The sequence below is a fragment of the Rattus rattus genome, chromosome 9, assembly GCF_011064425.1.
Source record: "Rattus rattus isolate New Zealand chromosome 9, Rrattus_CSIRO_v1, whole genome shotgun sequence".
NCBI classification, from domain to species: Eukaryota; Metazoa; Chordata; class Mammalia; order Rodentia; family Muridae; genus Rattus; species Rattus rattus.
The window spans coordinates 59,984,250-60,007,125 of NC_046162.1; the positions used below are offsets into that span (position 1 = coordinate 59,984,250).

General features: G+C 52.1%; 3 protein-coding genes across 5 annotated transcripts; 1 reads left to right on the forward strand and 2 right to left on the reverse strand.

The window, feature by feature from the left end:
• Positions 1–1,007: 1,007 nt before the first annotated feature.
• Dhx58 (DExH-box helicase 58) lies at positions 1,008–12,123 on the reverse strand. 2 transcript variants are annotated; one of them, XM_032913875.1, is made up of 13 exons: positions 12,030–12,123; positions 11,749–11,917; positions 11,325–11,526; positions 10,897–11,087; positions 10,028–10,144; positions 9,444–9,570; positions 9,095–9,286; positions 5,793–6,046; positions 4,986–5,135; positions 4,727–4,888; positions 3,738–3,928; positions 2,274–2,370; positions 1,008–1,527 (listed from the first exon to the last, which is right to left on the reverse strand). In XM_032913875.1, exons 2-13 carry the CDS (start codon positions 11,914–11,916, stop codon positions 1,342–1,344), a joined length of 2,037 nt encoding a protein of 678 aa, XP_032769766.1. In that variant the 5' UTR covers position 11,917; positions 12,030–12,123; the 3' UTR covers positions 1,008–1,341. The 2 variants fall into 2 exon arrangements, with proteins under 2 accessions (XP_032769766.1, XP_032769765.1); XM_032913874.1 differs by having other exon boundaries at positions 12,019–12,123.
• A 506-nt stretch (positions 12,124–12,629) lies between these two features.
• Positions 12,630–20,649, reverse strand: Kat2a (lysine acetyltransferase 2A). 2 transcript variants are annotated; one of them, XM_032913080.1, is made up of 18 exons: positions 20,250–20,649; positions 19,986–20,109; positions 19,503–19,648; positions 19,308–19,397; positions 18,886–19,067; positions 18,610–18,801; positions 17,687–17,793; positions 17,393–17,503; positions 17,171–17,310; positions 16,879–17,087; positions 16,579–16,705; positions 14,774–14,884; positions 14,248–14,391; positions 13,916–14,030; positions 13,793–13,829; positions 13,637–13,700; positions 13,452–13,536; positions 12,630–13,309 (listed from the first exon to the last, which is right to left on the reverse strand). In XM_032913080.1, exons 1-18 carry the CDS (start codon positions 20,571–20,573, stop codon positions 13,116–13,118), a joined length of 2,502 nt encoding a protein of 833 aa, XP_032768971.1. In that variant the 5' UTR covers positions 20,574–20,649; the 3' UTR covers positions 12,630–13,115. The 2 variants fall into 2 exon arrangements, with proteins under 2 accessions (XP_032768971.1, XP_032768972.1); XM_032913081.1 differs by having other exon boundaries at positions 17,171–17,307; positions 20,250–20,648.
• Positions 20,650–21,759: 1,110 nt separating this feature from the next.
• On the forward strand, positions 21,760–22,549 carry Hspb9 (heat shock protein family B (small) member 9). The gene has a single exon (XM_032912424.1). The coding sequence runs from the start codon at positions 21,760–21,762 to the stop codon at positions 22,369–22,371; it is 612 nt and encodes a 203-aa protein (XP_032768315.1). The 3' UTR covers positions 22,372–22,549.
• The last annotated feature ends 327 nt before the right edge of the window (positions 22,550–22,876 follow it).

Consider the following 22,876-nt stretch of genomic DNA (forward strand, 5'->3'; position numbering starts at 1 on the left):
TTTTTCTTTTTTTCGGAGCTGGGGACCGAACCCCGGGCCTTGCGCTTTTTCTAGGCCTGCTCTACCCTTCTAAATTCTACTGCTTTCTCTTCTACTTCTTCTTCTCCTTCTTCTTCTTCTTCTTCTTCTTCTTCTTCTTCTTCTTCTTCTTCTTCTTCTCTCTTCTCTCTCTCTCTCTCTCTCTCTCTCTCTCTCTCTCTGATAATCCCAGGCAGGCCCCAAACTTACTATGTAACCAAGGATGGCCTTGAGCTTACCTTTTTTTTTTTTTTTTTTTTTTTTTTTTCGGACTGGGGACAGTCAGGGCCTTAGTCAGGCAAGCATCTACCACTGAGCTAAATCCCCAACCCCGCCTTGAGTCCACTACAGTTACAGTCAGTGCATGAGTCCACTAAGACGCACGGGGGAGGTCAGAGGAACAGTTTGGTGGTCCTCACCTTCCACCCAAGTAGGTCCTGGGGATTGAACTCAGTCAGGCTCGTAGGCAATACTTCACCCAATGAACGATCTCATCAGAGCATCCTCCTGTCTCTACCCCTCCAGTGTTTGGATTCCAGATAGCCCCTACCCATGCTCCCCTATGCAGTTCTGGGCATCAAACCCTGGGCTTTGTACACGGTAGGCAAGCACTGGAACAAGCGAGCTTCATCTCTAGTCCCAAGGGTAATGGTTTTTTTTGTTTGTTTGTTTTTTTTTTTTTTTTTTTTTTTTTCGAGCTGGGGACGGACCCTCGCTAGGTAGCGCTCTATTGCTGAGCTAAATCCCCAACCCTTGGGTAAATTTTAACATTAAAAATTACCCTGGGGTTGGGGATTTAGCTCACGTAGAGCGCCTTGCCTAGCAAGCTTAAGCGCAAACCCTGGGTTGGTCCCCAGTCCGAAAAAAAAAAAAAGAATTAAAAAAAAAATTACCCAAGCAGATAAGTGTGCGGGAAGGGCTAGAAGATAGGCTTTACAGTGGGGAAAAAAGACACTTGCAAGGGGGTGTCTATATCTTGACTAGGAAGAGGCACGGCACATCAATGAAGTTTATTTTCCATCCATTACACTTCAAAATAAAAAATTGTTACACATTCTCTACCATGTTTTTAATTTATGAAGAGCCTCAGAAAGAAAAACAAAAAAACCCAAGCTGCCTGGGAAAGGGACAGATGTTGTGGTTCCTAGTCTGCCCCGTGTCAATTCTCCTTCATCCGTCTTCCAACTCCATCAATGTGTTTAATATCTCCGGAACAAAAAAAGGGGTACCCTGGTGACCACAGTGCTAGACAGGGGAAGGAGGCTGGCTTGCTGAACTCTCCTGCCCCCTACAGGTTGACCTAGGTATTGCAGCCACAAGGGGTCAGTCCAGTGAGAGATCAGAAAGGCTTTGAGTGCAATCCCGCAGAATGTCGAAGTCAGGCACTGAGAAAGGCACTCGGGACCACTTTTTGGCCTGGATCTTCCCGTGAGGGGTCTCCAGAAGCATACTTCTGATTTTGAGCACCGGCAAGGTCACTGATTTGTAGATCATCTGGAAGCCCCAGACCTGGGAGTAGAACAAAGATAGATGGAAGCGTTTGACTTTCTGTTCTCGAGCTGGATGGCCAGCCCTGTATCTACCACCAGAGGCTGTCATGCAGTGGGCTCCCTAAGGCAGGACTATAGTGAACACAGAGACATGAGAATGTTTTCATTTTAATCCCAGAGGTGCGACATGGGGTTGCTTCAGATTGCCCACCTCAACTGACTGTGATTTGCTTCGTGTTCTAACAGGGGTGTGGTTTTGACAGCTGCAGATAGTTTCTGCAGCCGTGTAACGTTTGGAATTCTGGGGACCCTTCAGAGGGTGTACAAATGCTAGAGCCCAGATAGAAGGGGCTGGTTGGCTGGCTGGTGGTTGGATGACGTTGGTTGCAGCGTGCACAGAGAGATGAAAAGAAGAAATTACATATCCTGACAGTGAAGATCAAATTGGCCCCAACGAACTTGATGCCCGTAACCAGCAGGGAATAGTCTACCAATAATGTCGGCCCTTTCTTCTCTATCCTTTTTTCTCTCCTACCTAGGGTTAAGGGGTTGAAAGGATGGATAAAGGGATGGAGATGGGTAGAAGAGAAAGGAACCCACAAAATAGTAAAAGTCAAGTTACACAGGACTACAGTACAGACTGTGGGCCTCTCATAGCAGGCATGATTCCCACTTGGGGTAAGGGCTTGAAGGCACAGCTAGACCTCCTTTCCCAAATGAAGGGCTTCTGGAGTCTGGGGCTGAGGGCTATAGCCCTTTACTTACCTCCCCACAGTTACTGCATCTGATGATTCCTCCAGGTTTCCAGTCCTTAAAGACCTTGTTAATGACCACAGGATTCTGGGAAGTGGTATAGTAGACCCTAGAAAGGATGAGGTAGACAGAGCCCTTCTAGAGCCCCTGAACCCCAGACTCCACGCCCTGTAGCTGGCTGAGTCCCTACCAAGACATCTGGCCTTCCTGTCTGTCAGGATGTAGAATTTCCCAGAATCAGGAAGTCTATACCTCAGGAAGATTGGTCTGCCCCGTCTGCAGCCTGTTCCTGCATCCAAAGAACATCCTTGGATCCTGAATCCCACTCCTCCCATCGTTCCTCTCAGGGTAACTGTGCTCCTCACCTCTGCCTAGACTCATTTCCCGTGTTCAAATCCCACCACCCTCCTTCTCCTACCTAGGTGAAATGGTCTCTCAGAGAGAGCCAGTGTGAAGAACTTTGGTACTGTGGCCTGACACACAGGAGGTGTCTAACGAATGTTATGAGCAGAAGTAAGGTGATCATTGAGGAGGCAGGACGGGGGGTGGCTCAGTAGGAGATTGAGAGCTGGAGCTTTAAGTGTGTGTGGGGTGTGTGTGTGTGTGTGTGTGTGCCACCATGCTCCTGTGGAGGTCAGAAGATAATGTTGAGGAGTCTCTCTTTCTACCATGGGATGTGGGAATCAAGCTCAGTCTTGAGACAGGGTGTCGTGTAGCCCAAGATGGCTTCCAACTTGATATGTGCCTGAGGGTAACTGATTGCCGATCCTACTGCGTCTGTCTCCTAAGTGCTGGATTCCAGGTGTGGAATCGAACCCAGGACTTTGTGCATTCTAGGTAAGCACTCTGTCAACTGAGCTACATCCCTAGCTTCCCCCCTTCCCCCTTTTCTTTATTTTGAAGACACGGTCTCTCTCTATGTAGCCCTGGCTATCCTGAAACTCACAATGAAGACCAAGTTCCTTCTCTTTTTGAGTCCGGCCTGGCCTGGGATGCTCTGTGTAGCCAAGGGTGACGCCTTGAACTCTACCTCCCAGGTACTGCACTTATAAGCACATGAAGCACCACACACCACACCCAGTGGCTCCTGATTTATTTTTTCTTTTAAGATGGAGGCCTTTCTGCTACCCTGGCTGACTCTGACCTCCTAGACTCAAATAATTCTCCTTCCTAACCTCCTGAGAAGCATTGACAAGCTGCCTCACCTGACAGTTAAACTTTTCTTGATATCCCAAGAGAGGGCAGGGTCAAGGACTCACTCAGGTTATGGCTAAATCCTTTACATCCTAAACTCCAGTTCTCTTTCGATCACAGAATGTCTATGGGAGCTTAAGCAAGACACCACACCTCTGCTTCCTCACGTGGGGGACGTGGAATGGGGCTGGGGATAAAACCTGCTTGCTAAAACACTCTTTAGCTTGCCACACCGGGGTATAAAGCCCCTCCACATCCTGCCAGCCCTCCCATGGCTCTCACAAGAAGTCGGGGTTCACATTGACGTGGTGGGTGCCCTCCACCTTCCGCAGGTCACTCCCGTAGCCAACGGCCACCATACAGTTGATGCAGAGAAGCTGCACGCGATCTGGTGGGAACTGCCCCTGCTGGCTCTCCCGATGGGCCGCACGTGCTGCTCGCTTAACTAGAGATGCTAGCTGAAGGTCCTGGATCTGGAGGAGGGGGCAGGGGACAGGACTTGGACATGGACGCCAAGAGACCCAACCTCAGGAAAGCTCCCAGAATTCCCAAAGACCCCAGATCATTTGTACCCAGACTCAGAAGGGACTTGTGTTTTGAGACAGGGTCTCACTGAACGTGAAACTCCCTGACTCAGCTAAGCCGACTGGCCAGCAAGCCCAGAAATCCTCCTGTCCGCCTTCCCAGAGTTGAGATCCCAGCAACACATTGCTGTGCCCAGATTTTTACGGGACTGGGAATTCAGGTCCTTGTGCTTGTGCTTGTCTGAGCTATCCCCTGTTCCTGTTAGTTTTGTGTTCTCCCTTTGACAAAATGAAAAAAAATGTATGGGACAGCATTATGCTGAGTCAACAGGACTAAAGAAAACGGTTTGGATGCGGCTTCCTAGATTAGTGCATCATCTGTCTGGACCTTACCTTCTGACTGTGTCTTTGTTTCCCTTCTGTCTATTTACAGAAAGGCTCTCAACAAATACACAAAGTATCTGTTTCCCCACACTCACCCCTATCCCCAGCACCCTTTTAAAAGACAGATTCTCATACAATTCACGCTGGCCTCCAACTTGCTGTTGTAACCAAGGATAAGGGCACACTTGGGACAAGGCCTGTTTCTAAGGTCATGCAGAGGACAGGCATTGCCCTTTCTGGCAACATGACCGTGGCCTTGATCTTTCTCTGCATGGTATAAAAGTTCCCTGGGTGATCCTGGAGGGGACCCCAGGAGGGTGTGGATGCAGTCAGAGCCTCAGGCTTTCAGAGGTTGCTGCTGACCTTGGCCTTGAACTCCTCAGGGTCCATTTTCTGGACAGCGGCCACTGCCTGCTCCATCAACATTTCCAGTGCCTCATTGGTCAGCTCCCGCTTTATCTCCCGACTGCCCTCTGTAGCCACGAAGGAGTACACACTCTGACCAGCTCGAGCGCGACCCCGAGCCTGGAAAGAATGACACAGGTGAGGGAGACGTGGGCTGGCATCCATACGGAATCCCTCCAGGGCTGCTGTTGTAGTGGGGAGGAGGGTGGAAGTGTACCTGCACCATGGAGATCTCATTGGTCAGGAGCCCATAGCGCACCACCACATTGCACTGAGCGATATCCAGGCCCTCCTCTGCTACACTTGTGGCCACTAGAAGGTTCAGTTTACCATCCCTGAACTCCTGGATCACCTCTTGCTGGTCTTTCTGTTGAAGGGGTCAGGGAGAAGGAAAAGGTTTATGGGAGCCCAGAGTCCAACTCTGTCCGAAGGTTATCTCCAAGATTGAACCTAGGGTCCGACCCTGTCCCCCTAGGACACTTTCTCCTCCTTCCCCTTCCATTCCTTTAAGAGACAGATTTTCTGCATATCCCAGGCTGACCTTGATCTTGCTGTTGTAGACAAGAACCACCTGATCTTCTAGTTCATTGCCTCTGTCTTTCATCTTCTGAGTGCTGGGATTATAATGCATACCACTCCTGGCTATGGCTTTGTGCTTGTTGGGCAAGCATCCTACCAGCTGAGCTATATCCGTAGACCCCTTCCCTAGTGGCTTCTAAAAGTCCCTGCCTATCCCCTGTTCCCCCATAAGGGATCCCATATTCCTAGTCCTCTGCCCTGAGAAGTCACACCATTTAACTCTTTTTTTCTACAGGCCCCTGGGTCCCTGCTACTCCATCCCCTGGGACTCTCAGGCAGAGGGAAACCTAGGCAAAAGGGAAAGTGTCTCTGTTTAATCCTAGCTGTCTGGTCTCTTGTGTAGGAAGATTCAATCCCTTGTCCCCAGAATTTTCCTGCTATCTCTGTGTTGCGGACCCTGTTCCCCTTTCTCCCCTGTGAAATGCCTTCAGGCACAGCCAAACACCTGGGTCATATGTGTGCTCTGGCCTGTGTTCCCTGCTCCAATCAGCATCTGGGGCTTGATGTTCACAGTCTGTAGGCAAGGTTGCTGCCGAAGCCAGAGCAGGAGGGAGGAAGCAGTCTGACGGGTTCTGGTGAAGATGATACCCCGAGTGTGGTCAGGACTCCCAAACTGCTTCAGTAGGATCCCTTCCAGCATCTCCAACTTCGGGTTCTCAGGACCTTGGGCTGCAAACTGGGCCAACGCTTTTCTATGGTCTGAAAACACCAAAGTAGAGGCACAGGGCTCAGGCCTGGTTAGACAGGGTGCTCAAAGGGACAGAGTTGTTGGCAGAGAGGACACCTGATCCTGTTCATTCCCTGAGCTGTTCTAAGCACACTTTAAGAACACATTTCCAGGCTGGAGAGATGGCTCAGTGGTTAAGAGCACTGATTCCTCTTCTAGATGTTCTGAGTTCAAATCCCACCAACCACATGGTGGCTCACAACCACCCATAATGAGATTTTTGATGCCCTCTTCTGGTGTGTCTGTCTGAAAACAGCTACAGCGTACTTATATATAATAAATAAATAAATTTTTTTTTTTAAAAAAAAGGGGGACACATTTCCATTTACTCTCAAGGCCAGCCTTACAGGAGACATTCAGTATAGAATCCATCCCTCACAAACCCCAGACCAGCAGCACTCAATACCACCACTGTTGTTTTAATTTTTTAGGCAGGATCTCATGTAGCCCAGGCTAGCCTTAAATTCACTTCCTCCTGCTTCCACCTCCTAAATCCTAGGATTACAGTGACGGTGTGGTGGTTTGAAGAGGTATGATCCCCATGGATTCATGGGTTGGAGTGCTTGGCCATAGGCAGTGGCACTATTAGAAGGCGTGGCCTTGTCAGAGGAAGTGTGCCACTGTGTAGGCGGGCTTTGAGGGCTCCTATCCTCAGGCTCCACCCAGTGCAAACAGTCTTCTCCCTGCTGCCTTCAGACCAAGGTGTAGAACTCTAGGCTCCTCCAGCACATGTCTGCCTCACACTGCCATACTCCCTGCCATGACGATAATGGTTCAAACCTCTGAAATTGTAAGCCAGACCCAATTAAATGTTTGCCTTTATAAGAGTTGTGTTGGTCATGGTGTCTCTTCACAGTAATAAAACCCTAACTAACACAGGGATCCCGACGCTGTATGCTGGGGAAACAAACTGGGCCTTTGTACATTCTAGGTGAGTGCTCTAACCACTGAGAAACACTCCTGCATCCTAGCCCCACCCTTGAGGGGTTTTTTCCCTTCCCTTTTTTTCTCCCCTGAGACAGGCTTTCTCTGCATAATAGCCCTGGCTGTTCTGGAACTTACTCTGTAGACCAGGCTGGCTCCCAACTTAGAGATCTGCCTGCCTCTGTCTCTTGAGCACTGGGATTAAAGGTGAGTACCACCACCATCTGGTCTTTGAGCTCTTTAAACTGATCTCTGTACCAGGATAGTTTCAAGCCAGATTTTCCTGGACCATGTTTTTTGGGGGGGGGATATGTGTAAGTATGTGTTCATGCATGTGTTTGTGTATGTATTTGGGGACATGTCAGGCATCTATAATTCTCAACCTTATTTTAAAATTTTATTTATTACATGTGTGTGCATGGCATGTGTTTGTGGGCATATACACCATGGCATGTGTTTGTGGGTATACACACCATGGCATGTGTTTGTGGGTGCACACACCATGGCATGTGTTTGTGGGCATATACACCATGGCATGTGTTTGTGGGTATACACACCATGGCATGTGTTTGTGGTTGCACACACCATGGCATGTGTTTGTGGGTTTACACACCATGGCATGTGTTTGTGGGTGCACACACCATGACATGTGTTTGTGGGTGCACACACCATGACATGTGTTTGTGGGTGAACACACCATGGCATGTGTTTGTGGGTGAACACACCATGGCATGTGTTTGTGGGTGCACACACCATGACATGTGTTTGTGGGTGAACACACCATGGCATGTGTTTGTGGGTGTACACACCATGGCATGTGTTTGTGGGTGTACACACACCATGGCATGTGTGCAGAGGATGAACATTGCACTCTTCTCTCCCCCATGGCATGGGTTTGAGATGGACATTTACCCACTGAGCATCTAATTTTTTTTTTTTTTTTTTTTTTTGGTTCTTTTTTTGCGGCAGGGGACGGATTGCAGGGCCTTCTCTCCCCTTACATGGGTTTGAGACAGCAAGGACATTTACCCACTGAGCATCTAATTTTTTAAGACATAGTCTCTCTCTCCTACTGACACCAGAGTTCTCCGTTGGCAAGATGAACTGTCTAGCAAGCCCCAGGGATCCTACTGTCCCCAGCACCCTGGTGCTGAACTGGCAAGTTGGCTGCACCCGATTTTTAAGTAGCTCTCTGGGATTTGAATTCAGGTCGATGGAGCCATCCTATTGTTGGGGTCCATCATGTGAAGCTGTGCCTCTCTCTATATTCTCGATTGTTAATTCTGTACCGGCAGAGAGCTGCATGCTGGATGCTGGCAGGATCTGGTATTGCTATCTCCATCTATGGCCCAGCACCGCCCTTGCATTTTATAAATCTTCCTTTTTCCTCACTAGCCTAGAGGCAAGCTAGAATTGTATTTGATTGGCCGTAATAACGAGCTTTATAGCCAACAGCTGGGCAGAAAGTGGAGGGAGGAACTAGAGAAAAAGAGGGAGAGGAGGAAGGGAGGGAGAGAGAGAGAGACAGAGAGACAGAGAGAGAGACAGAGAGAGAGAGAGGGACAGAGAGAGAGAGAGACAGAGAGAAGAATGAAACACAAGGGATTCAGCAGTGGATACAGAGGTGAATGGACCAGAGGGGGACAGAGAAGTGGGGTTAGCCAGGTGGCGGGACATAGTGCCAGGATTAGTTGGGTTAAAGCTGGATAGGTGGCTGGGAGATTTCCCTAACTAAAAGGCCTAAGCTTTAAAATATTAAAAAGCCCCTGTGTGATTATTTTTATCACTGGTGGGTCCGAGAGAGTCCCGTTATATCCTATGTTTTAGAATATCTTTGTTGGGGCTGGCAAGATGGTCCAGAGAGAAAAAGCATTCGCTACTAAGCCTGACAACCTGAGTCCAATCCCTGGCGCCCACATCAGAAGGAGAGAACGTGTACACACAGCTGTCACACTTGAGGGAACAGGTTTGCCACACTAGCAGCCTTGGGGTTTAGTTAGGAGACTAGAGACCCAGGACCCTCCCTGGGTCCTGTTAGCTGCCCAGCTACAAATGACCTTAAGCTCTCAAGCAGTTCTAACCCTGTTGTGCCTCACCATCAAACAGCTCCAGCAGCCAGCGCTCAGCATGCACCATCTGTGTTTTTAGGGCGCGTTCTGTGTCGTAGAAATCTTGCAACATGTTAAGTGCGTCCCACGCACGGACCGTATCGTGGATATATAGAGCATCATTGTAGCGCCGCAAATGCAGCGCATACACCCGCTGTTCCTGGAGCCCAGCCTCCGCCGCTGCAGGAAAGAGGTGCAGGGTCAATTTGGAGGCTCCTCCATCCCTAAAAGTTCCACCCAGACAGGCCACGCCTCAAGTATAGAAGCCCCGCCCCCAAAGGCTCCGCCCAGACAGGCTCGCAAGCTGTTCTCCACCCCCATCCCAAGCCCCTCTTACCGTCCTTGCTTAACTGTACCACTTGCTGCTCATACATCTGGGTTCCGAACTGCTGCTTCAGGTCAGGCATCTCTAGTTGTTGGTGAATTTGCTTCATAAGCTTTTTTAGCAAGTCTCCAAAAGGATCCTGAGCAAGAAGGAGTGAGGGGGATGAGGGGATTCCCATACTCACGGGAGGGTCAGGTATTACGTAGGATTCAGTCCATTTCCTTGAGAGTGAGAACTTCAAATCCCTGGGCGTGAAGCACTCTGGCTGGAGACAGGGATCAGATCCCTGTACGCAGCTTCTATTGTCTCGCCTACATTATACCTTTGCCTTGTGGCCTGAGCACAGCAATATGGAGGGAGAGCCCTGGTTCAGCCCTATCATTACAAGTACCCTGTCTTCATGCCTTGACAGTACCATGAGCCAATCCACACAGTAGGCTTTGGACTTGGGCTGCGGGTGCCTCAAAGCACAGAAAAGGCATGGGCCAGGGCCTGAAGTGACAAGAGCTAGGGAAGGTGGAGTCGGGGCCCAAGCCTAGGTGCCCTAACCTGGCACCAGACCCCCCCCCAAGCCTGCCCTGTGACCCCTCACACACCTGCGTGCGCCTTTGGCAGAGGTCATACTGCTTGCAGGGCTTTGGGTTATGCTCCAGCAGCTGGGAGTAGCAATTCTTCGGTGACATGATGCGCCACGTATCCAAATTCGCACAGAGCTGGAGGCAACAGAAAAGCATCAGGGAAAGAGGAGTCAGACAGGATCCGAGGGAGGTGGGGTCCTGGTTAAGGACAGGAAAGCCTGAGGCAGGGCCACTGCAAGTTGGGATTCGTCTCAAGGAGTCTGAAGTGTGTCCTGTGAGTCACTAATACTCCTGAATTGATGAGAGAGAGGAGCTTAGGTCCAAACGTCCATTTAGAGACGACTGAAAATCAGCAAAGAGGGCTGGAGAGATGACTCAGAGGTTCAGAGCACGGGATGCTCTTTCCAGAGGTCCTGAGTTCAAGTCTCAGCAACCACATGGTGGTTCACGACCATCTATACTGAGATCTGGTGCCCTCTTCTGGCCTGTAGGCATACACGCAAGGCAGAACGCTGCACACACAATAAATCTTAAGAAAGAAAAGCAGTTCCCATTTTCATAGCTCCCAGTTCAAACAGCTTCCAGTTTGTGACAAACTCCGAAAATAATTAAATAATTAAAAGCAGCCTTATGACAGAGTAGTGGGGATGGCCAGGGGAGACTGCGACAATGACAGGACTGTTTGCTGAGTGGTGGGAAGGAATCTGATGGAGGTTCAAAAGAAAGGGCATTCCGGGGAAAAAGGCATAGTAAAGGGTCCCACAAGCCTCATGTGCCCAGGATAGTTGAAGAAACCAGTGTATGAAGGGTATGTGTGGTAGGACTGGGGGGCAGGACAAGCAAGGATCTATGGTAGGAGGGCTCAGGGGCTCAGGGGCTCAGCTGACCTGTAGGATGTGGTCAATGGCCCCTTGGAGCTTGGTGGCTCCTCCAGTGCCTGGGGAGGCTGTGAGACCCAGGACCTGGGGAAGGGGCTTCGCCTTCTTCAGTTTATGCTCTAGGTACTGGCTCAAGATGGTGTTGTAGATGGTGTCCTTGTGGGTATGGTGACACTCGTCCACCACAATCAGCGAGAATTCTGGGGGCACATGAGAGACAGTTGTAAGCTGCGTCTGGCACTTCTTCCTCCCAGCAATTCTGTGAAGTCCCCATTCTTGTCTGAGGACTTCCTCTTCCCTTCCTTACTTGGCGAGGAGCGGGCAGGAATGACTTATCTTTCAATTTACAGATTAGGAAACTGAGGCTCAGCTGGAGGGAGGGGGGGGCTTCTCTGCCCAGGAGCACGTCCTCTAAGCAGGTTATGGCCTTTTCTCACCTGTGAGCTCTACGTGTTCATCCTCCTCAGAGCTCTTCAGCGCCAGATGCAGTAACTCTGCCGTACAGATGAGCAGGTCATGGCTCCGAGCCAATAGGCCAAAACCAGCTCGTGATCCCATGTCCCCACTCAGGGTTGTCACGGTCCATTGTTTATCCAACATGCGCCTGAACTCCTCGGCATGCTGGTTCACCAGGTGTACCTGGGAGTGAAGAATAATGGAGAGAACCTGGATTGAGGTCGGGGGTGGGAAATGGCAGTTGTTGGGAGTTGGGGTCGGGGAAGCTGGGAGGAGCAACGTGGCAGGGCATGATTCAGGACCCAACCATCTCCTGAACCAAGATGAGAAGACCTGGCAGAGCAGTAGTCTAGTCTAGAAGAGATGAGCCGAGAGACCCCACTCCGGGAAGGGCAGATCACTCACCCTATTAACCAGTACCACCACCTTGCCTCGGTCTACTGTCTCTAGATGCTTCTTGGCCACAAAGGCAGCTGCCCGGGTCTTCCCAGCACCCGTGGGAAGCCATATAATGATGTTCTTGCCCTCCAGAGCAGGTAAGATCACTTCCCACTGGTAGGGTCGCAGCTCCATTCTGGAATGGCAGAGGGATCAGAACACGTACCCTCCCCTTCCTGCCGGACAGCCCAATCAGCTGCAGAGGCTGTTCTTAGCCAAGAACTCATAGATACCTACCTGGAACTTACCCTGGCCAGGATGAGGATGGGGTTTGGAAATGAATAGCAGACTAGCCTGGTCTCTGCTGAGGTTTCTGAAGCTCTGAAAAGCCCCAGGCTGACAGTTCAGTCAATGAAGAGAAATGAAACTGAAACAAGGGGAGGAGCCAGCCGGAGCTGGAGGCCAGCCCAGCCACCAAAAGAAGTAAAAGTTAGACTGGAAAGGGAGATACTGGCAGAATGGGTGGGCCTTCACTGCTCCTGGGCTCTCTAGCTCCTCATGTTCTCAGGGGGCAGTAACACCCCCCCCCCCGGGCTGAGCTTAAGGCCTGGGGGTGCGGACCTTGGCTGCCTGCTTCCTGGTCCAGGAGTCACGGAAGAGACAGGCATTAAGGACAAGCTCTTGCTCTCCCTTTGCAGGTGAGACAGGCTGGAAGCTACTGGAGCAGAAGAGGTGAGGGATGGCGGTCAGACAGGCCCATCACCCCACCATATATAGCAGGGGTCAGCGACACCACTGTAGCTTGAAGTTAGGCTTCCAGGTAAGAAAGGGAAGGACTAGAGGAGCGAGGGTCAATCTGTTAAGTCTGGAGCTGGACACCTCCCCCCCCCCAAATAATCACACAGGGGGAAAAAAAAAAGCTTTATTGTTCCCTCCAAGGGATTAATGCCAAGGAATGAATGGTCCTCCTGCCCCCAAACCCGGGGGACAGGTGGACAACAGTGTAGGACGAGCCAAGGCCCCTCATAGTTCCTCCAGTCTGAGCTGTTCCCACGTCGAGGCTCCTCACTGAATAGTCCTGGCCCCGGGAAACAGGCACCTGGACCAGGCTCAGGACGCTCAGCCTGCATAGCTCTGTAAGGACTAGCAGTTCATTCCCTGGCCACCAGACATTCTACAAGGGGCTGGCCCCAGACCAGACACCTCCCTAATGTCGGATGCAATGAAGGTGGGAAGAGAGCTGCAGGCTTGGGAATAAGTGCCTGCTGGCCAAAGTCTGCAAGACTTGGGGCCCCTGGCTGGAGTTTCTCCCGCTGAGTCAGGGAGAGGGGGTCCGGGAGCACCCAAACGGATCTGATGAGACAGAGGTGGACAGTGCAGACCCCAGTTGGGCACTACTTGTCAATGAGCCCTCCTTCTTTGAGCTTGAAGTAGAAGAACTTCTCCAGGGCACTGGCGCAGCGACAATATTCGCTGTCTGGGGGATTGTACTCCCGGCAGTTGGCGATGACCCGCTGCAGGTCGGCTACAAAGAGCTTCCGGGTCACATAGTAGCGGCTGCGCAACCGTTCTGTCATGGTCTTCAGGTCTGGGTCACAAGGGAGAAGGCACATGACTTTAAGAGGTGAAAGGATAAAACTGAGGATGCCCACCATGCTGGGTACCTGACTCAGCACAGACAGTAATAGATTGGGGGCACGTGTTAGGGATGAGAGTACAAGGGTCCTCACCAATGGGGAAGCGGATAACCTCGTAGTAGTCAGGGGCCTCCGACTTCTTCACAGGTTCCATGAAGGGCCAGGCACTGGGGTGTGACTAGAGAGAACAGATGAGCTGAGGACAGGCCCAGTGTTCACTGCCCAACCGCAGACTGCCACCCACTTCCGTTATCGACAAGAGGACCTTGGCCTCCCACCTTGATCTGAGCCAGCAGGTTTTTGAGGGTCGTATACAGCTGGTCAGGGTCCTTCAGCTCCTTGCTGGAAATGAGAGATATCAAGTCTGAGGTCTGGGTTCTTCTGCCCCATCCTACCCCCCATTCCAAGTTCATTCCCCTTGACTGAACACTTACCCCTTCTCCTTTCCCAGTGGCTTCCAGCCTGTCTCTCCTGCAAAGGGGGGAAAACATCTCTCAGAATGCCTGCCCATGCCCTGAGAATGCCCTCCTGCCCTTTCAGCCAAGGCCCCTGCTCACGAATGCCAGGGACGCTCTCCACAGGGATCTGCCTCACTCCTTCTTTGAAGCAGCTGAGTCCAGGGTAAACCTTTCGGATCTGTGCCTGTTTGCGCTCAATCAACTTCTTGATGATCTGAGGAAGCAAGGGTCTGAGGGAGCAACTCAGGCCCAATCACCCCCAAGACCATGGTCAGTAAATGGTAGCATTTACTTTTGGCTTTTTCTAAGAGGCAGGGCAGGAACTTAAGACCTGGTCTGTCTCTACCACACATAAACACACACATACTACAAGTCTCAGAACATTAACTCCCCAATGCAGACTCACAAAATCCCTATGGAGACATGTGTACCTCCTTCTGTTTCTTGATGATGTGGGACAGCTCTGTGTAGGGGATGCGGGGGTTCAGCTCACACTCCATCAGTGTCGCTCCCTCATAGTCCTTGATGTAGCCCAGATATCGGCTCTTGGGCACCTTGATGTCCTTGGAGAAGCCCTAGATGGGTGGAGAGTTAAGACCCAATCCATCAGCCAGGTTTCTCCAACTTTCACAGTCTCTTCTCCGGTGCAGAGCACGTCTCCTCTTACATCTCTGAACATCCGGGTGGCAGGGAGAGAGAGAACTCCGCGTGCCTCTGCAAAGGCTCCAGGACGGCTGTTCCTCACCTCCTCCAATCCCCAAAAGGACCTTCCAATCCCTGGCCTTGTTCTTCACTGGGTGGCAAGAGGTAGGGAGCAAACAGGAAGTGTGTGTGTGTGTGTGTGTGTGTGGGCTTCCTCACCGGTGCCGGGTGCAGTGGGCAACCAAAAGGAGCTCTATTGGGCGCTGTGCACACAGACGGTGCCCTAGGTGGCAGTGCAGTGATTCCGAGGCTCACCTGCTTCTTGAAGTAGCCGATGGCGTACTCGTCGGCGTAGGTGAGGAAGTACAGGATGCTGTGTTTGATGTGGTACTCCTTCAGGTGATTCATCAGGTGGGTGCCATAGCCCTGTGGGGGAGACAGAGCAGGGAGGTCAGGCGGCCAGCAGAGGATCAGAGTTTGCGGAGAGAAAGTAAAGGGTTTCTAGATGCTCCTCTCTCAGGGCCAGATTCCAGGTTGATTCTTCAAAGACCCATTTGCCAGTTAGCCCACGACTAGGTCAAAAGCCCCATTTCGCAGGAAAAACACCAAAAAGACCCTGATAAGCAGGTTGTGTATGAAGAACAGTCTGAGGTCAGTGGACCACGGACGTAGCAGAGCTGGGCTCCAACCCAACACTGCTGGGGTTTCAGAATAAAGGGGAAGAACAGAAAGGGGTCACAGAGGCCCGCTCATGTCAGGACCATACAGACAATGCACACAACGCGGGAGAACGAAAAGCCCAAAAGTAATTTGTTGCCAAAAGAGACAGAAGCTGGGACTATCAACTCCCCAAGGCATGCAAACCTTCCTGCCAAGAAACAAAGGTTCACTTGGAAAGTGTTGCTGCCGTGGGGTAGAGCTCAGATAGCAGAACACTTACTCAGAGTGCGCAAAGACCTGGGTTCGATCCCTGGCAATGGATAAGACCTGGTGTGGGGGTGCACACCTGTGATCCCAGTAATCTGGAGGCAGGGAGAAGTGGATCACAAGTCTAAGGTGCCCCTGGACTACACAGTGTGCTTAAGGCTGGACTTGGCTATATGGGCCCTTCTCTGAAACAAAAAGTCCCTAAGGTTAACATAAAAATGCTGATTATTGGGGCTGGAGAGATGGCTCAGTGGTTAAGAGCACTGACTGCTCTTCCAGAGGTCCTGAGTTCCAATTCCCAGCAACCACAGGGTGGCTCACAACCATCTGTAATGGGGATCTGATGCCCTTTTCTGATGTGTCTGAAGATAGCTACGGTGTACTCATATATAATAAATAAATTTAAAAAAAAAAAAAAAGTGGTGTCTCCTGAGTAAACTCTGTCCTTTAAAAAGTGACTTACTGAACAAAAAAAAAAAAAAAAAAAGATCGTTGGGAGCAGAACTTAGTGGTAGAATATTTGCCTGGTGTACACAGGGCCCTACATTCCATCCCGCATCAGAAAAGAAAAAAAAAAAATCATTGCCGATTTGGGTACTTTTTCTTGTTTGTGTTTTCAAGACAGGGTTCCTCTGCACAGCCCTGGCTGTCATGTAACTCAAACTGTAGACCAGGAAGGCCTTGCCTCTGCCTCTTCCTCCCGAGTGCTGGGATCAAAAGTATGTACTACCCTACCCTGCCAATTTTTATTATATCTGTATTTTATTATTATTTATCATTTTATTTAATGTGGGTGATGAGGATCAAGCGAAGGCCTTCGCATTTACGCTTTACCAGAGAACCATCTCCCCAGCCCTCAGAATGACATCCACTGTTTTGCTGTTGCTACACAGGCTTTCTCTGTGTTTCCGGCTGTCCTGGAACTCACACTGTAGACCAGGTTAGCTTCAAACTCAGAGAGACCCGCCTGCCTCTGCCTCTCCAGTGCTGGGATTAAAGGCGTGCACCACCACTGCCCAGTGTTTTCTCAATGATCAGTTATCAAGGTGAAGCTGCCACCCTGAGGGAGTATGTGGAAAGTCTGCTCGATACAGCAAGGGCTGGGGCACAGATATCCCGCCATTTCGGCTGGCTTGCTCCATATTCGGAGGCAGGTGGTAGAACGGGGTCATGGTCAGGGGCACTGTGCTCACCTTGACCTGCTCATTTGAGGTGACAGCACAGAAGACGATTTCCGTGAAGCCCTGGGTGGGAAACATGCGGAAGCAAATCCCACCGATGACCCGCCCATCCTTGATCAAGGCCAGGGTCTTATGCTTCCTAAGAGAGAGGGGACATGTCACAGGACTCACCTGTCCTCTCCTTGCTCCCCAGGTCCCTCAGCCACGAAAGGGTGAAGTGTCATCGGGGATAAGAACAGAGGAAAGGTGGAGCCTTACAATTAGGAGAGTGTCCAGTGGAGAGGGATGGGGCTGGGGTCCCCAGGGACTCACGGGTCAAAGACGAGGCGGGCAATATATTCCTTGGGCATTCGTGGCAGCTGGTGGGAGAAGACGTTCTGCAGCCCCACAAGCCACAGCAGCACACGCCGGTTGGCCTTGGGCGTCAGAGAGTTGCCAATGACGTGGAATTCGATGATCCCTCGACGCTCTTCCAGGCGAGCTGTTTCATCTCGAGCTGCGTTGGCTGAAAGCAGGCTCGTCTAGGCAGAAGAGGGGTGGTGAGCAAGGGCCTCAGGGGGTTGGGGATTCCTTTCCCCACAGGTCAGCAGGTTGGGATGCCTACCTCGGGCCCCAGCATGGCAGCAGGGTCAGTGATGGTCAGCATGACCTCATTGACCAGCTCCATGGGAATGTCACCCATCACTCGGAGCCGCTTAGCATCCTCCAGAGTCAGGTTCTCAGGAAGCTTCCTCTTCTCTCCTGCTGGGGGGGATGACAGGGTCATCCTGGGATAGCAGGAAATGTGGAGGGGAGGGTGAATGGCGGCCAGCAGTCAAGTGCCCACCTGGCATGGGCTCTGCCCCTGTGGAATCTAGGCTCAGAGAGCTGTTGCTGCCTCCGCCCATGGAAGGACTGAAGATGGGAGTGCTGGGTACAACTGTTGCACTCACAGTCGCTGCAAGAGAGAAGAAATCAAGGACGAGGGAGTGGATGGCGTGGCTAGAGGACGTGGCAGGGCCTTCAGCCCCTTCTGAGTCCCAAGGTGCCTTCCCACTGCTATCATACCCCACCACTGTTATCCCAGAGGCCGCAGGCCAGGGTGGCCAAGCAGACCCTGTGGAGCTACTGTGTCACTTACCTGGCCGGGGCACCAGCTGTGTCCCCTCCGAAGGTGGCATGGTGAAGCCTGACTCCCAGATGGGGGAATTCGCCCCGTAGATCTCTTCCTCAAGCATGGACAGGAACCTGTGGGGAGGGTACAAATGTCCCACGACTCCAGCCTTCAGTTAGGAGTAGCATGGGCCAGACCCCAGAGGGATGAGAGGCCAGAGAGACAGACCCTGTTCTCAGTGGGTGGGAGGAGACAGCTGCTGTCTGGGAAGGTGTAGTATGTTGCGTGGGAATCACGTCCCCTCCTGCTCAGGATAGGACACAACCGGGATAGAGATTAGAGTCCCAATTCTGTCATGATGTATGGCCAAGGAGAATGGGTCTGAGCCGAGGCCATCCTACGCTGTGTGGCTAGGCAGGGCACCTAGTCGCCTGATTTGCCTGATTCCACTCTCTATCAAATTGGCCTAGAATTACCCAATCTTGCCACATCTTGCTCCCACATGCTCGCTCCCACGCTTGTGGGAGCCACAACCCAGGCTCAAATGGGAAGAAGATGCGGCAGGATAGAGGCAATATACAAAGGACAAGTGCAGAGATGGGTGAGGGCCTCACCTCAAAAGTAAGCTCTAATTTCTCCCAGCACTGTGGTAGGAGGGGCTCTGAGGCTGTATCCAGGCGCCCATAGGAAACTATTAGTAACAATCTATCTACCAGGGGTTTGAAAGGGGTTAGCGTTAGCTTGGGCCATGTACCTGCCATCCCCAGACTAGCACATACTAGCAAGTAGCTTCTGGGCCATGGGCAAATCTGCCAGGTAGACACCCAGATCCCAGAAGGCCCATGGAGGGAGAGGAGGGACCAATCCAGGAAGCCTTCCTGGAAAAAAGGGGACAACAGCAAGGACATGAATTTGGGGCAAAATCCCAATAGGGCCAGACCGAGCCTTACTTGGGGAAGTGAGTGAGAATGAGGGTCCTCTTCTCGGGCACCAGTTTGTCCTTCTCCACCCGAAATTTTTCCAGTAGCTGCCGGCGGGTGACAGTAAAAATGGACCGCAGAAGGCTTCGGCCAAACACATGGGTGGTCTCATATCGGGGGAGGCTGTCGCAGCTCTGAGGCACGTGGCAGTAACAGAGCCACCTGGGGGAGACAGAGTGGTAGGTGAGGGTGGGGACCACCGGACTGGCTGTACAAGCCCTCCCTGTGAGCCCTGCCTGGGCTTACCTGGTATAATTGACCTTATAGGTAGCAACATCCTCAGACTGGGATCGCTGCCGGAATTGAGCAGGGGTCTCCAGCTTCCAGTAGTTAAGGCAGAGCAGGAACATCTTCGAGAGCTCGAACATTGTCTGCCGCTCCCGGGGGGCCAGGTGGCTAAATTTGTACTGCACAAAGTTCAGAACGCCCTGAGGAGTCAGGAGGGGGACAAAATCAGGAGGAGGTGTAAACAGGCAGCAGAGGAATCTCAAATAGGAGGAGAGCCTCTGTGAAGAGAACCTCCGACCCTTCCAACTTCTACACCCACCCTGAGGTCAGCAAATACCATGTCCCTTCTTCGACCCTCCCTCCTGCTCTCAGCTTGAGGAAGTAAAATGGATCTCCCACCCTCTTAAGTTGCCCTTCATTCTGCTACATGCCCATCCTACCTGCTCAATGTTAGGCTTCTCAAATGGCGGGCTGCCTAGGGATCCCTCCACCACTGGTCGTGTCATTTGCAGGATGCATTTCCGCAGGAGCTGTAAGGAAGAGGAATGGTGAGAAACAGGGTTAACAGAGAGCTCAGAGAACGAGATCCCCAACACACACAAAAACTTCACCATCTTTACTCCACAAAAGCTCACCTTGAAGAGGTAGAAATAGACCTGCTTGGTGTCCGTGTCCTCTTCCTTGTGAACAGACATGAACAGATTTTCTACATCCACTACCATTCCCAAGAGCCGGTTAATCTCATCCTCTGACACATTCTCCAGGTGGGACACATGGTCCGCTGCAAGATGGTTACATTAGGGTTGGGAAGACCAGAGGAGCTCCGTCAGGGTTGACTCCTGTACCTCCTAACTAGCTGAGACACACCTTTGATTCTCCAATTCTTGACAGACAGGGAGACCCAGTGTTCTCAGTTCTCCCATCAGCCCTTGGTAGCTCCCTGCTTCTTCTGGGAAGACAGATTCCCGTTTTTTCTTCCATGGGGCATTCACATTTATTCCCTACCCATTTTTTCCTTAGAAAGTCTCTGATTTCTCGAAGAAGCTTTATGTTACCCTGTTCAAACAGGACCTGGCTCCTGCCCTCAGCCCCAGCTCCAAAGATGGTGCCTGCCTTACCCAAGGGGTGCTCACAGCTGCGGCACAACTCGCTCAGGTTAGCAGCTGGCTGCTGTAGGTCCATGCGAGGTGCAGTGGGGGGCTTGGGGTTTTTCCAGCCATTACACTTGCAGGTTTCATTGGCCTGGAGGCGGAAGGATCAGTCAGCTGATGCTGTGCCCCAAGCGCAGGAGCGGCTCTGCGACTAGAGCTTCGTCCCCATTCCCACCCCGAGCCCTAGGATGCCCCAAGCCCCGCCCCTTTCGCCCTAGGCCCCGCCCCCACCTTGCAAGCTGAGAAGACCCCTAGTTTCTCAAGCTTCTTGGCACGCGGCAGCCCCCGGACTTGCGCCTTTCTCTGGCTAGCGCGCTGCTGCTGGCTCAGGCCAGGTCGAGCCGGATCCCCTCCACTTCCTACCCCGGCCCCCCCAGTCCCTGTGCTCCCGGCTGGGGCTGCAGCTGGGGCAGGAGCTGGTGCCGGAGTAGGAGCCGGAGTGGGGGCTGAAGCCGGACTGGGCGCAGGAGTCGAAGTTGGGGCAGGGGCCGGGGACTGAAGGGGCCGGGGCTGCGCTGCCGGGGCCGGGTTTGGGGCCTGGGAAGGTTCCGCCATGGCCTCCCCCGCAGCGGAGCGGCGCCGCGCTCCCAGCCCTAGGGCCGCATGGGCAACCGGCGCACAGTGCGCAGGCGTCGCTGCCCCGGCGCACGATGGGAGTCGTAGTCTTCCTTTGCCGCTTCCCCATCCTTCGGCCTTCCAGACTTTTCTGTTCTTTTTCTTGGTCCCAGACAACCAAATGTCGCTTGATTGAGCATCCTAGGTTGACCACTACTTCATTCTAATCTTTTTTCAATCTATCCGTGATAGTGACAATTGCTATCCTCTTGGGGTCAAGAGGCATCCCAGAACACTGGCAGCTTGGAGGATTTGTGAAGGCTGCCCTTTTGAAGTTCTTAGGTGGAAGAACAGGCCTGGACCTGGGGTTGGCTCCCACTTTGCAGAAGCCTGCCCCATTGTGGCTGCCGACTAAGGCTTGCAGCTACAATAGAGATGAAATGTAACATTAATTCTACATTTCGTACTGTGTTTTTCTGTACTTATGTTACTGTTTTATTTTCAAAATAACAAAGAGACATAGTTGTGGGCCATGCTGCTGCTGCTGCTGCTGTGTGTGTGTGTGTGTGTGTGTGTGTGTGTGTGTGTGTGTGTGTGTGTGTGTGTGTGTGTGTGTGTGTGTGTGTGTGTGGGGAACAGGAGAGAGAGGCTGTGAACTCAAGAACCAGAGAGACAGCGCCTGCCCAACACTGCAGATACGGAGGGTAGGTTGTGGTCCCCACTTATGGCTTGCCTAGCCAGCCTAAAGCTGGATCGAAGATTCCAGACCTCATTCCCTTCCATCCTTTCTATCTCCATCTTTTCCCTGCCTACCCCTTAGTGGGTGTGTGTGGGCGGGGGTGGGGGGGACAGAGAAATATCCAGTTTCTTCTCCATGTAATAGTTCAGGACTGTGAAAAGTCAGGCAGAGATCTTCCTGGGAAATTAGGAAGGCCCCCTCTTTTGGCTCAGTCCAGGGAACAATTAATTCTTGCCCCAGACCCGATTCTTAAGAGGGCAGGGTAAGGCTGGGCAGAGTAGGGCAGAGCAAGCCAGACCTCCTCCTTGCTCAATCCCATCGGGATGAAATTGTAATCCCGCACATTTAGGTGATTCAGTTTCACAGCTTCCTGCCCTCTGATGAAAGAGAAGGGCCCAGGGAGAAGAAAAGCCCTGGACAAAAGCAGCTCCGCTTTTGCCCCTCTGGATGGGAAAAGTGGGCGGGCCCTTCCTCTTCGCACCCGCCCCGAGGATGTGGGGTGGGGGTGGGGGAAGCCCTCGCGCCCTCAGGCAGCAGTTGCACTCTCGGATGCAGCGGGTAGGGAGCAGTTTCTCCACCGGGCAGCGCGAACCCGGGGAAAACCGGGTAGCTTCCCGATGTCCCAGCGTGGCCCTTTCTGAACGAAATCAAGCGGCCACGCTACCAGTGAGGCTGCTCAAGGATGATCTGGCTGCGGCACACGCCAATGGCTGTGAGGAACCAAGTTTCCAGATGAAGCTGGATGCCCAAGGTTTCGCTCCGGAGGACTTGGTGGTGCGGATAGATGGCCAGAACCTGATGGTGACCGGCAAGCGGCAACAGGAGTCGAATGACCCGTCTAGAGGCCGCTACCGCCTGGAGCAGAGTGTGCACCGACAAATGCAACTCCCGATGACCTTAGATCCTGCAGCCATGACATGCAGCCTGACCCCCTCTGGCCATCTGTGGTTCAAGGGACAAAATAAGTGCCTACCTCTCCCTGAAGCCCAAACAGGCCCCCAAACATGCCAGTCCTTGAGATTCAAGAGGGGAAGTTCTAAGTGCCCCAACCCACCTTAACGAACTAAACAACCGAGGCGTGCAGTAGCCTTAAAGTCCCTCAGTGTTTTTCCGGAGGGTGAAGAGTGGCTACCCGACTCCCCCAAAGTCCAAACAGGCCAGGGCATGAGACTCAGGAGAGGAGGCCTTAGGGGCTCCAACCTACCTTAATGCATTAAACAACCGAGATGTGCAACAGCCTTGAAGTCCCCTCTGCGTTTTTCCAAAGGGTGAAGGGTTGGAACTGTAGGGGAGGGTGAACGGTTGGAGATGTAGGGAAGAGTGAAGGGTTGGAGCTGTAGGGAGTGGGGTGACATCTGAAGGCGGTAAGTACACCAATAATCAGGTTTCTGGCCCTGAGATAAACTGGAGGTGTGTATGGATTTAGCCAATAGCAACAACTCCAGCAGGGAGCAGCAGAGAGCTGGGATAGCCCTAGCTGTTACCAGTGTTCAGAATCAGCAGGTGGTCCTGAATCAGGATGGACTGTGTTGAATGTGTCATGGGAGTGTCATGAAGGACAGAG

Coding starts and splice junctions, on each gene's coding strand:
- Dhx58 (XM_032913875.1), bottom strand. CDS start 11,916: ATGGAGCTGCGACCCTACCAGTGGGAAGTGATCTTACCTGCTCTGGAG. Junction 11,527..11,748: donor TGGTGGTACTGGTTAATAGG/GTGAGTGATCTG, acceptor CTTCACTCCCAG/GTACACCTGGTGAACCAGCA. Junction 3,929..4,726: donor CTGAGGAGTTCAAGGCCAAG/GTCAGCAGCAAC, acceptor CCCCTCCTCCAG/ATCCAGGACCTTCAGCTAGC.
- Kat2a (XM_032913080.1), bottom strand. CDS start 20,573: ATGGCGGAACCTTCCCAGGCCCCAAACCCGGCCCCGGCAGCGCAGCCC. Junction 17,311..17,392: donor AGGGGCAGAGCCCATGCCAG/GTGGGCACTTGA, acceptor CATCCCCCCCAG/CAGGAGAGAAGAGGAAGCTT. Junction 17,088..17,170: donor CTGCCATGCTGGGGCCCGAG/GTAGGCATCCCA, acceptor TCTTCTGCCTAG/ACGAGCCTGCTTTCAGCCAA.
- Hspb9 (XM_032912424.1), top strand. CDS start 21,760: ATGGGAAAAGTGGGCGGGCCCTTCCTCTTCGCACCCGCCCCGAGGATG.